This window comes from Atractosteus spatula, chromosome 7 (assembly GCF_055471065.1).
Source record: "Atractosteus spatula isolate fAtrSpa1 chromosome 7, fAtrSpa1.hap1, whole genome shotgun sequence".
Taxonomy (NCBI): domain Eukaryota; kingdom Metazoa; phylum Chordata; class Actinopteri; order Semionotiformes; family Lepisosteidae; genus Atractosteus; species Atractosteus spatula.
In genome coordinates, this window is record NC_142712.1 from 21,538,672 (window position 1) to 21,553,535 (window position 14,864).

Here is a 14,864-nt window from a genome sequence, read left to right on the forward strand (position 1 = left end):
AATGAAAGCCAGAGACATGAACTCTCCAGGAATGTAGTCTGAAATCCATTCATACATCACATCACACTCATTCATAGCAAATCGTCATAATGATGTACAGTATAATTCTTAAAAGCACATTTTGAATATACTCACAAAAACAGAAGCACATAAAAAGCAGTGCAAATTTACCCAATAAACAATTTCTAGTTTATAAACTATAGCTCAAATTTAAAAATGTCAATGGCTCTTTGACTACTGACAGATTTAGAAATGTACTGTAGTTCCACAGAAATGTCTACTGTGAACCATCAACTGTAAAACATCACCCAACTATGTGGTCTTGAGTAGTTCATGGTGGGAAGAAACAAATCTTAGATTAAGAGCTGTACTATATTCATAAAAACAGCTTTAAGCTGATCTAGGTCCAGGTTACTCAAGATCTTAAATATGAGCAGACGAACCTTAATGTCCACTTAAATTACAGATGCATCTACACTGAGGAATGACAGTAGGCAATACAAAATTAAAATCCAAACCATCCATCCAACCATTTTCAAACTGCTTCATCCAATTCAGGGTCACAGGGGAGCCCATACCAGCAAGCAACAGACAAAAGGCAGGTTACACTCTGGATGGGACACGAGTGTAATCAAGTGGTACACACGGACACAAACACCCTCACACCAGGGATAACGTTTTCCAGAAGCCAATTAACCAACTAGTACGTCATTGTGGGAGGAAACTGGAGCATCCGGAGAAAATCCACATGAACAGGGAGAACATATAAACCCCACGGAGATGGGCCAGGTCCAGAATGCTACAAGGCAGCAATGACAACCAGTATACCACCGTGCCTCTCAAAGCCACACCCTTCTTCCAAAATAAAATCTTCATCATGGTAATATTCAAGTCTTGTAAACACTCAAAATCTTTTTTTTTTAACTGAAATGAATTTACACATTATAGCAAAAAGATCAAGTAAAGGTTTATTCCATGCTGAAAAGAGAAGAAAGGAAACGATGGGTAGCACCCGAAGAAGGCTCCACAGCTGAAACGTTGCGTTTCCTTTCATCTCTTTCCAGCATGGAATAAACCTTTACTTGTTCTTTTGCAGCCTACACATGCTGATGCAGCTATAGGACCTACTTGAACTATAGCAAAAAGATGTTCATAATAAGCCGCCCAGTGAGACTTTCACAGAGCCGTAGGATGCTGCTCCAGTAGTATACTGTAGGTCGAGAATGCAGATTTGAAGAATGGTGCAGAGGCAGTGACACGTGAACAGTACAATACTAAATTCGGCATCAAGCAATTTAACATGGGCAAAGACACTGCCCATGCAAAGAAAGGCAATTTATTTGAAGCGGTTTATGAACCAGGTTAAAAGTGACTGCTTTGGGAGAAAAAAATATCAGAGCACAAGAAACAAAACTCAGTTCAGTAGCTTTTAAAACTCTTTTTGCACATAGTTAACTGGATACTACTTATAATAATACATTTAATTTGTATAGAACATTTCATTACAGTGAATCTCAACGTGCTTCACATAAAAGAAAAAAAAATGCTGATAGTTTACCATTTTTACTCTTTCACTTTTATACAAGTTAATTTTTAACACGGCACTCAAACTGAAAAAAGGCTCCTACAGAGAAGCACTGGCCTTCTCCATATGACAGCAAGACAGGGAATTTAATTTATTAATTAACTAGCTTCATAAATACTGTTTTTACTGTTTACTGGTTTGGAAACCCATGTCCAAATTAGATTTCAAAACAAGTCTGCTTATCGGGATGGTGTTATAATGGCAATGAATGAGGTGATTAATACAAGAACAGTTTCAACTGATTAATCAATCTGTCAGAGAAATGAAAGGAACCAATTTATTAGAGCAGAAGGGAAATCAATTCAACACAAGTTCCATAGTTTCACATTTTAGTTTCTGTAGGTCATAACCAACTAAAACAAAGTTTTAGTTTGCTTGTTTTGAATTTTGAAGTTGGAAAGCTATAACAGGAAAAAAAAAGAGCAATACATCCTCTAGTTAAGCTTGTTGAACCCGTCAAACATCAAAAACAATTCTTTACACCACTACAGCACAGTATTTATTCCCCCATCTGTGACAGTCATTTGAACTATCTTACCAAAAAATGACCCCAGTTCAGTTCGTAGCAGCTATCCCCTGAATGTTAAAAAAAACCAAGGTGTAAAGTGAATCCACACATTTAGAAAAGCCATCTGAGCCATATCTGAGGAATGGAACCAAGTTACATTAAACATAAAAGAACTGTGGAAGGCCATAAGATAACACATTGCAGTCCTGTGAGCAAAGAAATCCTACATCACGTATGCGATTCTTGGACTGGACAGGACACCCATCTTGGAGCAGACTGACACACACACACACACACACACACACACACACACACACACACACACACACACACACACACACCGGACCAAGTTTTCCTAGCCAATTAACCTACCGGTATGTCTTTGGACTGTGTGATGAAAGCACATAACTCAGAGGAAACCCACACAAACTCCACACAGATAGCACCCCAGGACCAGAAATTGAACCCAGGTCCCCAGTGCTGTGAGGCAGCAATGCTAACTAGCCTACTTTTCTCTAGTCTTTCCATATTCAAGACCATGAGTGATCACACCCACACATTTGGCTCCCCTGAGTTGCTACTCATGCATGAAAACACTAGTAAATCTCAGTACTGTTCCATGCTCAGAACTGCTTAACTGCTTAACATTAATCACACAAAGACCAATTATTTCTGGTTAATGATCACTGTGCAATCCAAAATCCCAGTTAGGGGTTTTAATAAAGTCATTTAGTTACAAGTTAATATAGCTAATTTCAGTTCCTTCTTCCTTTTGTCGAGTCAGCTTATCACAGAATGTTATTCTTCAAGCAAAGGCAAAAAACTGCAAGAAAAATAAGTGTACTGAGAATTCTGTAGACCAATTTTCGTTGCACCTTTTCAAGTGAAAGTAAAACTTGTCTGCTGCAAGCTTGAAATATAATTTGAAAGGCTTGTCACACTTGCAGAATGGCACTTCCAGCTTCCTTTGAATTTCCTCACCCCTGTCCCATACATGGGGAAACTCAAATTAAGACTGCTACCTCTTAGTAAGCATCTCCTATTTTCTAAGATGTTCAGGTAACAATATGGAGTTATTCAAAGTTGAATACCTAGAATAACAAATCAGGCAGGTTCGCTTCGGCTACTCTTCTTCCGTCAAAAATCCACAGCCGGTAAATGATGTACATTTTATCAGTTCTGCCCAGACTAATTTCATATCATCAATCAATATTTTCCAGTAATCATCCCACATTTGTTTGCCTTTGCTCTCTTTCACACTCACTTAATTACACCAAGAGCTAAGCTTTCAGCTGATTAATTTATTTGCATTGTTAGGAGTAAAAAATACCAATAAAAAGTAAATCATACACTTCATTATGCAAATACAGATATTATAGATTCAAAGCTGGGGGAAAGTCTCTGGAAGTGCTCAGACTGCCACTTGCTCTTAATGACTCACGAATCAAGAAAACAGCTTTAACTTTGCAAAAGGATGAGGTTTCAGGGAGAGGACTCCTCTCTGCTGAGTCTTGGCACAGCGAAGTGGATATTGAGTCATAACCAATGGATGAAACGGAAACTTTGATGTCCTGGTATGAAGTCAACTACATTTCCAGGGAGTTTTTCCCTCGCGCCTGAAAGTTAAAGATCAGGTTTGTTAAAATAAAGCAGTTTAGTAAGCAATAGCCCAAGAAAGTAACAGTCACAATATTTCTGCTAAAAGGAAGGCAATACACAGGAAAGGTAAAAAGCATCCAATCTACAGTTTATTCATCCATTAGGGGTGTGCTAAGAGAATATTTAAATAACAAATATGCTTTCCATTTAATGCAGCAAAACTATATGTATTGCAGCACCTCACTATAAACTATATTTTTTTGGCCAAAAAACTCTCTGAACTGGTTTAAGTTTCTTTTCTGTTGAGGGTCTGTATCCAAATAGCAAGTGATAAGTTACTGAGTCAAATGGCAATTCACATTCCGTGAGCTATTCAGAAAATGCTTTCTCACATAGCTGAGATATTTAGCTTTGTAATCTGCAGAAATAACCCTTCACTTACTATGACCATGCCTACACTTAAGTCTATTTTTAACAGTACAAAATTACAAATTTTTCCATAAGGTGTATATTACATGCTAAACACAACTGGAGCTGGATGACTTGTGTACCTCAAAGCTTTTTTTTTTAAATTAGTCAGGAATAATTTGTACTTGTCATTGAGGAAGTCCACGTTAGGGGCAGCGTAATCAGGTGCGATTGTCGCACGACTGTCTCTGGAGCTGGCCCACTCATCTTTATTGACGACGTAACCAGCATTGGCAGCAGAATGAATTCTGAAATTTACAGAAACATGTCCATGTACGTACAGTAGAAGAAAATGCAACTTCTTGGGCGATGCTTCATGCAGCATGACAATAACCAAAACAAAGACACAGCAACCAAGGCTCATCAGTGGATGCCAAAAATTATAATCTGTGTGTTTGATGGTGATGAATGGTAGGCTGTGTTATTTAGGTACTAGAATTTCAGTAACAGAAGTGCGGCTTCTTAACTATTACAAGCAGAACCATTTCACCATGGCAAGTCTGTCTAACAAATCCATATTCATATGACATACCCACTGGTGAAAAAACTGGACCTTTCGCAGGGACTACTGTAAGTTTTTTTTTAAAATGACCCAATAAATTCCTTAATGGGTACAATGTACATCTTTTCATCTTTTGTGGCTTATTGAAATAGGACTTGGAATACAGTTATCCAATGGTGGTGATAAAGTTCATGGTCATATACATGATGATATAGTGTAAAAATCAATTTGAATTGAAAGTTTTATAGGAAAATGTCATGCTGAAATATTAATAAAAACTTTATTTGAAACCTGAAACTTCCCCTGACATAGAACACAGAATAAAAATGTACATCACTTGTTTATCATTTGTAAACTGAAGAGAAACCAAGTGTCATTTGTTCAATAATGAACAAGAAAAAATAAGATTGCTTAGTTCAGTGGCCAAAAAAAAGGAACAATTAAAAAATAAATTGGTAATCCCAAAAGACACAAAAACAAGATATGTTTTGAATAAGAATGATGTTCGATTCCTAGCAGGGGCACTGATAAAGTGACTGAGCTGCTCCCTAAGTGAAAGACAGATGCCCTCATTTCTGTCGTGCTCCACACCACACTTCAGACAAGACAGACAATGGCAAATGGGCTAAAGAACAGCCTTGTGTCCTAACGCACGGAGACAGCAACTGCTGTTACCACCACACTTCCTCACAGCCTTGATGTCTGTAATAAGGCAGTTGCTAACAAAAATCGGGTTCCTGCTGACTGATTCAGTGAACACAGGCCGAGACAAGCTATCTTCAATACTGATCAGCTCACCGACAGGGCTGGGTTCCTTTTACTTCCAGGAAATAAAAATGGGAAAAAAACAGAGAGATTGCCCAGTTTTTAGCGTAAGGCACATGCCAATATTTCTCTCTTCCTTGAATGGTGCAAAAAAAAAAAAGATGAAAAAATAAAGGCAAGACAGAGGAGAAAGAGAAAACATTTGCAATTAATCACTACTTTCTGGCAGGCATTTGAGGTCTGCAAACAAAGGCAAGGGAGACATGAAGGTCCTGCCACAGCAAGGTTTTAATCTTTGTGATGGCTGTATTAACAACACACACATTCCATCTACGCCAATTGGCAAAGCCAGAGGTCACACCAGTATATTTGCTAATGGACAGGGGTGAAACTCTTGTTGTTTACAAATCTGCCAGGAGAAGCTTAAACAACAGCAACAACAGGCAACAGCTTGCATTTTATAGTTCCCCAGCAGCACAGTCATTTCCTGATGGGCTCCGTCAAAAGAGCACATTAGCCTATTGAAGATTGTACCCACAGCTGATCCCCATGTTCAGTAAGTGCCCGAAGCAAGATCTTCAAAAGTCGACAATGTCGGAGAAGTACTGCAGTACTATAAATGAGTATGTTTTTCCAGACCTCCCTGCCATTTTCATTATAAACCGGATGTACATATAATGTACAATTAATGTAAGGCTATTCCAAATCTAATTCCCCATCATACAGAAAAAAAAAACAATCATGACAGCTTCCAAGCTGATCAGCAGAGAATGCTGATTTTTAATAATGGTAAATGTGGTTTGCAACCGAAACTGAGAAAAAGTCGGTTCTATTCCTACTGAACTCTCCGTTAGAGATTTAAGTGAAAATCTCTGGCCTAGGAAATAAAATGTTTAACCTGCACCGATATGAAGGGCTGCAGGTGGCACAGTATTCACCTCATGGCACTGTGTCCCTGGATCCAGTTCTAGACCTGGTGTGCTACAGTACCTGCATGTTATCCCCATGTTTACATGGGTTTCCTCCGGGTGCTCCAGTTTTCACCCACAGTCCAAAAACATGCTGGTAGTTAATTGGCCTCTGGGAAAACTGGCCCCAAGTGTCAGTGTGGGATGTCTGTGTGTCTGTCATTGTATCCCTGCCCTGCCTTGCACCCGCTGCTTTCCAGGAGAGGCTCCGGCTCTCCTTCAGCCCTACACTGGATGAGGACTGGATGAACTGGTCAGAAAATGGCCGGGTGGATGGATGGATGGATGGATGGATGGTTTGGATTTTAAATCTTGAAATGCCTGCTGTCATTACTCAGTGCAGATACGTCTGTAATCATTTGTATGAAGACATTAAGGTTCTTCTGCTTATTTCAGACCCTGCGTAATCTAGACCTTATCATATGAAATCACTGTATTTCACAGATTCAATATGGAATACCTTCTGCAATGCCCAAAATAAAATTCCGGCTCAGCAATTTAATTTGTAGTATAAAGGCAAAAATCAAAAATACATTTTGATCTTCACTTCCTAAACTTTACTACTAAAAAGTACATAAAGTTGAAAATAGACTCTATTGGAAACTCAACTTAATGAGCAACCAAATTTATTCTATTCTGTTTTTCCTTTTACTTTGTATTATTACTCTGTAATTAAAGGCACTCCTTTATATTTTTAATCAGACTGCCATCAAGTTTCAAGCACTAAACCCACAACTCAGCCATTTAATTACAGGGTTTTTAAGTTGCTCCTGACCATTCTTGTAAACTTTTTTTTAGTTACGAGTTACGCATTTAAGTTAAATAAAATCCTTAACAGCCCAGGTCCTTGCGTCTTTCTGTCCCAGGCAATAAATATAGTCTCTTATGGGTCCTTCTTCAGCAGGTTATGAACAGCAATGTTATTGGTGGAATCTCATTACTTATAGAGTTGACTTGCCCCGTGCTGTGCTCTACATACTTAGAAGACAAATGAACATTCCTACAGACTCCCCAAACTCCGTCAGCTTGTCACTCACCCTTCAAAGTGTGACTGTTCAGCTGTGTTTGCTTTTCAGTCCTGCGCGTGTCCCTCCACAGTGTGGTTTAGGCAGCAGCTCTGGCAAAGGTCAGGTTAAGACGGCTCCATTTGTCTTTCTGGATCCCTATTAATGCTTCTGATCTTGTCAATCACAGCTGCCTAACCCCTCCAATTGTTCAGCCTACAGTGACAGTTTTTTATGTCTCCAAGGTTAAGATTATTATATAAATAATAAAAAAATAAAAGTATAAAAGGGCTTATTGTGAATCAAGTGAGATGTTTTCATTCATTCGATCTGCTGAAAATACATTTATTAATATCTTCATGCAAGTAAAATTTGCATTGTTATAGAAAAGCTGATAAGCATCAAAGTTTTTTGGTAATGTTAAAGATTAACAATCATCAATAAGTGATAACAAAACAGGTACTGCAATGTTGAAAACTACAGTATTGTCTTCAAAATATCTTCAGTGAAATATATTTATTTTACTACAAATGTAGTAAAAAAGTCAAATGTAGCCACTCATGGCATATTTTAGTTAAAGCTGAAGACATCTCTGTAGTCTGTGGGATGTTTGTGAAACACTAATGTGGCGTCTCCTGAAAGTGCACTATGTAATCATGACGAGTAAGCATATAACCAGATACAAAATAAACACCAATACAGTAATAATAATAAATTGTTTACACTTTCTGGACACTCCACTCAAAGCACTTTACAGGTAATGGCGACTCTCCTCCACCACCACCAATGTGCAGTAAATGTGTAGGACAATGTAGCTCTTCAGCTATCATCAGTTACAGTAAAAAAACATCAACACAGGGCATGAATAAGGAAAGATGCTTAATTTGTTTTTTTTAAAAACAAATAAAGCCAACATTGCAGTTTCCCCAAATGCATGTATCCCCTCAATGTGGTTCAAACACACCAGTGCAGTCCATTTCAGAGCTACAGCACCACTTAACTACGAGCACAGTTACACACGAAGTATTCCCTAGTCTGCAGAGGATTCTTTCCGTTGTGCACTTTACATTAACATGCGAGCTTCAGGACTGTAAAAATATAGACAACTACAAACTGTGCCTTGAACCAGGAACATAACAGCATGTGTACCGATGTCTTGGGGTTTACAACATACTGTACAAAGAATATCGAGAAAGTCTTGCTTCAGCTGAAGACAGTGGTGTTTGGAAATACTACAGAAATTCAAATATGACAAAGCAGAAAAGCCATTCAGTCTTTCATTCAGTCAGACTGGATATAAAACAGATTCTTAATACAAGTCCCTTATCAAAGTGTTTTAAGGATTTTAGAAAATCAGCTTCCAAAAATGTAGCTTTATTCACTCAATTTTCAAAATGACTGGTTTAAATTTTTGTCATTACTAGACAATGATTTAAGTGAAGGATAACAAGCTTAAATGCAGAGCCAAGACTCCAACAGAAAGAAAGCTTACCTCATCGTATTTGATAAATGAGATAACCTTTGTTTTTGTTTCAATGCTGTCAGAGACTATGACTACCTGTAATTAAGATGTTTGATTTGACTTACTTTGCCTGAATCTATTTCTGAATGGCCTAAACCAGCACCATAAAGCAACCCCCTTATAAGACCATCAAGCATTAAAAAAATCTGCCAGTCTGTTTGAGATACTTCTTTCAGATATTTTAATTTTTTACCAAGCATAAAAACAGATCCTTACTGTAAAGAAATGTAAACCACAGAACCAGTCATTTTCTACCAGAGGGAATTAAGTTAGTTTAACACATGACTTAAAAGTAAAGCCTGTGCAAAACAAAGGCTCTGGACTCGCACTGCCCACACACAGGCTGATCTGAGCACACATGAGGTTCCTGAGAAAGGCTAGCTGAATAGGTGTGGCTTTGAAATCAGGAATGGATTATGTGGTCCGCTTGCACACATAAAAAGAACAGAAATAAGAAGATTAAAGTAGCATTCTGTATTATGATTAAATCCCTTTGATGGACACAAAATGGTTTTGTTTCAAAATCCTGTTTCAGAGGTCTACCAGAGACAGGACAGTCACGCTGATCACGTTATGCTTTTCCTGATCCGTAGCTATAACAATGTACAGGGCTGGTCCTTTATGGCCACTGCAATGGAATAGTGCCTTTGAATGCCTTATGCCGCACAAACTACATTCAGAATTTTCAGATGCAGCTCACAGTTCTTCTGCCGTTCATTTGACTTCTGAAAAGGTTGCACAGCATGTCTTCCAACATCAAAATTTCAACAGGCAATACAAATGCGAAATAACTCCTTAACCTTCATGGCACAGATAATTCTACAGTGGAGATCCTGTGACCTGCCCAATCACAGACAATCTGGCACATTGGCTCCATGTTTTTTTTTTTGGTTTTCAAGGGAAAGCCACCCTTTAATATGACTTTTTTCTAGGTTTCATTACAGAACATTAACTTAAGGCTTAAAAATTCAATTATTTTTATTTGTATAAAGACCTTTACTGAGCTCCTTCTCTCCAACTTTCTAAATATCCTAATCTTGTGGAACAGTCAAAAATGAAAAAAACTAACTGTACACAGTCATTTACATACAATACACATTACAATGTTTTAACCCAGTAATGTACGAAAAAAAACAACTTCATTATGTTACCCAATCATGTTGTATACTCTCCATCTAAGAAAACTCCTAACAGACCACTAAATGTGGCTTATTAGCATCTAATCCTGCCTAACCATCCACCTGAGAAAGAAGCATGGACTATCATGATTATTTTCAGTCCATCTCTCAACATTAGTCAAAACAAGCACCTCTGAGGTAAAACAAATGACTAGAGACAATGCAGGTTTTTGTTTTTAAAGATATTTGATATCTGTCGATTTAAATTCCCCAGTCAATGTCAGCCCATTAATAAACAAGGCAGCACAGAACAGGGCTCATTTACAGCACTCAGGGGTGGAGGCTTGAATGGAGATACATTTGTGAATTAGCAAGGAAGGAAAAATGCAGCCGAGGAATCTGGAGATATTGGCTTTCACTTGGGTATCATCCACCGGGCTGCGAGTACTGTAAGGAGGGTACCGGACCTCTCAAACTGCAGGACATACTGTATTCAAGCAGAGGCACCCCCAAAGCCACACACAAGGAAATACAGCACAGAATTCATGCTGTGCACTTTCAAATGTCCGTATCACACTTTGATACTGACAGAAGAAAGCAATGCATAGTGCCCAGTACACTGAGTGTTCATCTTGAGCAACCCTATGCCCATTAATCTAATTTAATGCCATAAACACCTGTATGGAAAAACACATCAGCACTAATTTGAGAAAATGTATTAGTGGTACAACGCAGGAACTCAATGACAGAGCATAGGTCTCTCATTAAAACAAAGAACAGAAAAAAATACTTGATTGTAAAGTGATCAAACTCAACATTTCACTTCTGTTCCTGTCAATCACAGAGGCAAGCTAATGACTATGCCTTTGACTTGGATGTACCTGTGGGTAAAATGATCCCCTAAAACAACATTATGTGAGGGGATAACATCATATGTAGCAGAGAGTCTGGTTATTTATAGCACAGGCGGTCATATACACTTACAGGAGTGCAGAAAGTCAAATTACTTTGTGATGATTGGGTGCAGTTTACCAAAGTTATATTCTGAAACTGTAACTACTGTGAGAAAATATGCTGTAAAAAAAGCTTGGCTGACAGGTTGAAAGGACAATACAAAATCATTTAAGTAGCTCTTCTAAATTTAAATCCTTTGTCTTTCATCTTTAATTATTTCACTTATAACATACTCACTTTCTGCATTCAAAATAGAGATCTAAAATGAGGTGAACAGTATGATAAAGACCCTATTAAGTAAACAAAGCTGGGGAAAAAAACTAAAATTAGGTTATTACTCTTGCTATTAGCGATATACAGTATGAGGATTAAAACCGAGTACGACGATTTGCTAACCTATTCCAGTACAAATCATCTATTACTCCGCAGAAATAGGGCACAAAATTGGACAGGGTGATGCAGGGTAAATGGTCCAGTCACTGGCTTGGATAGGTCAAACATAAAGCAAGATGCCGCACATTTTTTCCCGAGAAACCCGAGGAACACCGCCGTGTTCCAGCAGCAACTGTCTCAACAAGCTCTTTCATGAGACGCCGATCGGACACACGGCAACAGGTGTCCTGTGCAAACGGCCACCTGCCCTGTCCTTTTGTTCACACGGCAGTATTTCTTAAACTCTGAATAAAGGCCACAGAGTAAAAAAAAAAGTTCCATATCGCATTTAAAATTCAATAATTGCGTTTAATAAACAGACTTGTTAAACAACATTTCAAAACTGAAGGCCCTACATTTAGGAATCGTTCCAGGCTGAATAGTACTGTTCCGAAGTACAGCGTACTGTGACAAACTCAATACACTGCAGTTTGGTTTGTATGCAACGTAAAACAGTCTTCCGTGCAGTATAAATCAGAAGCACTATTATGATTACATTTAAACACTGCGTTTTTGCCCCACAACCATATCAAAGTCAGAAGAGGCAGAAGAGCTCAATTTAAAAGATAATTGTAAAGGAAACGCTCATAGTAACGTTTCAATACCGACGGCTGTTATAATGCCAAGACCTTTAAATACTATCAAATGTCACTTAGAAAGGGTTCGTGGGGTAAATTACAGGGTTAGCGTTATACACCAGCTGTTCACAACAGCCGCACCCGAACACACAGTAATCTAACTTAAACCGTAAAACACCATAATTGAAAAGCATTTAATGGATAATCGGAATCAATTAGCTGCCGACGGGACACACGCCTTCCCCCAACATGCAAGAACAACCGTAGACTCTCCTAATCCACAAATCAGCACATTTAAACCAAAGTCTGTTTCCACTGCAATCACTGTAGTGCGATAAAAAAAAGTCACTTTGTTTGGGGATATACAGTACTTTATGTTGCAGCCTCATTCCAAAATCCAGTGTTCGTGTTTTTGTTGTCCTTGGCGTGCTTACGCTTTACAACTTCTGAAAACACGAAACTTCTCTCGGGTTTTCGGCGCTGATCGCACCAGCGCTTTACGGTCTGGGCTTTGATGTCCGGACCTCGCCGGCTGCGCGCCTCCTTGTTGCTCTTTCAGGGCGACTGCGGTTTCCATGGCAGCCACAGGTCACCCCACCAGCGCTACTATTCCTGCACACTCGAGTGAACCCGCCGCAGATAATACCGGGCCGCTGCAATCAATCACTTCAAAACACAACTGCACGCCGAGCTCCATTTCAGTGGCCAGACACTATGGGGCACTATTTCCATAACGGCGAGTCCTGGGGCGCACACGCTTCACCGTAAAGCCGCTACATGCAATGCTGATGAGAGAAACCCTGCGCTACCTGCAGGCGAAACACCACCGAAATTGCGATGGTCTCTCGGCTTTTTGTTTAAAATGAAATGGAAGTAAAGTTCCTCCACCATCACCAAAACAAAAAGTGCGTTCCAATTCGGTCTTCCCTCGCAGCATTTCATTTTCTGAAACAGCTGCGTTACAGTAAAGTCTACGAAAACGTGAACTTAATTCAGCTGCAGTTTTAAACGTGCCTTCAAAGCCGTTAAATCCAAGGGTTATACAGGGTATGTACCATATACATGCATTAAACGCTGAAGCTACAGCAACTTTAAAAAACAACTTTTCTGGTTTGTATGACATCCTCAGTGAAACCGCTACACATCAGATCCTCGCTGTCACAAGTCAGAGCTGGTCAAAGTTATTTTCCCAGCACTACATAACATGGTCCTTCCAAATTTACGTACCTCACATGAGCTTCAAAACTTACCCGTTAGGATGCAAATAATAAACAAAAATATCGCATTCGTTCCCGGGAAACCCAGAGTAGTCCTGTGGCAATGAAATGACATTCTACCCGCCATGATTCCCAACTAACTCTCCCGAACTCTGGAGCCTCGCAGCCGCTCCATAAGGAGAGAGTCCCTGGACTGCACCACTACTAGAGCAGGGGAGGACACTCGGGCTACAGAAAGCGTTTATTAAACAAGCAGACTCATCATCCCGCACTACATACTTTCATAGGCATTTGCATTTACGTTACTTTATTTGAAATATACATCTCTATGGGAAAGTGTATATATAGACGATTTACTTTGTGTCCTAGTTTGGTTTGCTTACATCCAATCGTGCAGGCTCTTGAACTGCTCCTTCTGGAGATCAGGAAAAAGAAAAAATCTGAATAACGGGCGTGCACCCGGTGCGTGATATCTGATTTATTGCTGCTTCAATGACAATTGAGGGAAAGTGAAAGCGTCGTTGACTGATTTATTTTAAGTAATAGCATTACTTAGCAGTTGAGAAAACTCTTGTACAAAAAGCGGAACAGGGAAGAGCGCACGAAGTGTTTTTATTCAAACAGTCCTTGTCTCGAAAATGAGCACAACTTCGAAGCCTCTTCCATGCTGTTGGAACAGAAATAGGACCACACCCCACGTTTAATTAAAAAAACATCTCAAAAGTCTTTAATTTCCTTACTCTCAACATCTATCTCAACATGTTAATAAACTAAGTACTGAGAGTGTTCTAAAACATGGTGTTGCATATATAATTGTTCAAATATAAAGCACAATTTGTGTTTTCAGGTGTATGGGCTGGATGATTCTAAAATAATGTATGTCTAAGACAGGTCAATGCTTAAAGTCATGAACAGAATTGATCATGGTACTGAAGTCAGCCTGAGAGGCATTGCAGCCAAACTACTCCTACTGTACCTTCAGGGAACTGGTGCCTGCTGGGGTGAAAATCAACACTGAGGAATGGGTTTTGTAACAATGGGACCTGTCAAAGACATCTAAAATCAAAAGCAGGCAGACAAAGCCAGCTACAGCCCTGCTCTAAGCCTAGTTGTAAATGCTCAGGGCAGCTGGTTTGGAGTATAGACTGTGCAGGAAGGGAAGTCCCAGAATTTCATGGTAACTTCTCTGGCGTTACACCGGAGCTGTATTCTTTTCATAGCAAAGGATTTTTTTTGACCAAGGAGTAATACACCAGCTGTCATCTTTGCTTACTAAAACAGCAGTTGTCAGTAAACGTGTCCAGGAGGCTGGTGCTCACAAATATCCTGGGCTGTTTAATTTGTGTTCTGCAGGCTCTTCATCATTTATTATTAACAAGCAGCACATCTTGGTGAAACAGCTGCCTGAACTGCCCCTCCCACCCAAGTACCTCCAGAAGCTTTCCTCTGGGGTACATGTTTTAGTGTTTCTCCTTCAGTGTGCCCACCTTTCAGAGGTCCATCAGACAGTTCTGGTCTGTGGGAAGGCCAAGAGTTAGTATGCCACTGGAGTCTGTGCAAACAGAAGTCCATTATTCCTTATTCTCTTTTAACTTAATCCTTCTTTACCCAGTGTAACCTTTTGGAGTGGAAGTAATTATTTCT

At 39.3% G+C, this 14,864-nt stretch overlaps 1 protein-coding gene across 1 annotated transcript in view; it reads right to left on the bottom strand.

Moving 5' to 3' along the window:
* Window positions 1-13,367, bottom strand: part of LOC148830723 (nectin-3-like protein) — a 79,571-nt gene extending 66,204 nt beyond the window's left edge. Inside the window, exon 1 of the mRNA XM_088920882.1 lies at window positions 13,254-13,367. Coding sequence (XP_088777008.1) covers window positions 13,254-13,347 — 94 coding nt within the window. The 5' untranslated portion in view covers window positions 13,348-13,367. The remainder of the gene's footprint in view (window positions 1-13,253) is intronic.
* Between the last annotated feature and the right edge of the window lie 1,497 nt (window positions 13,368-14,864).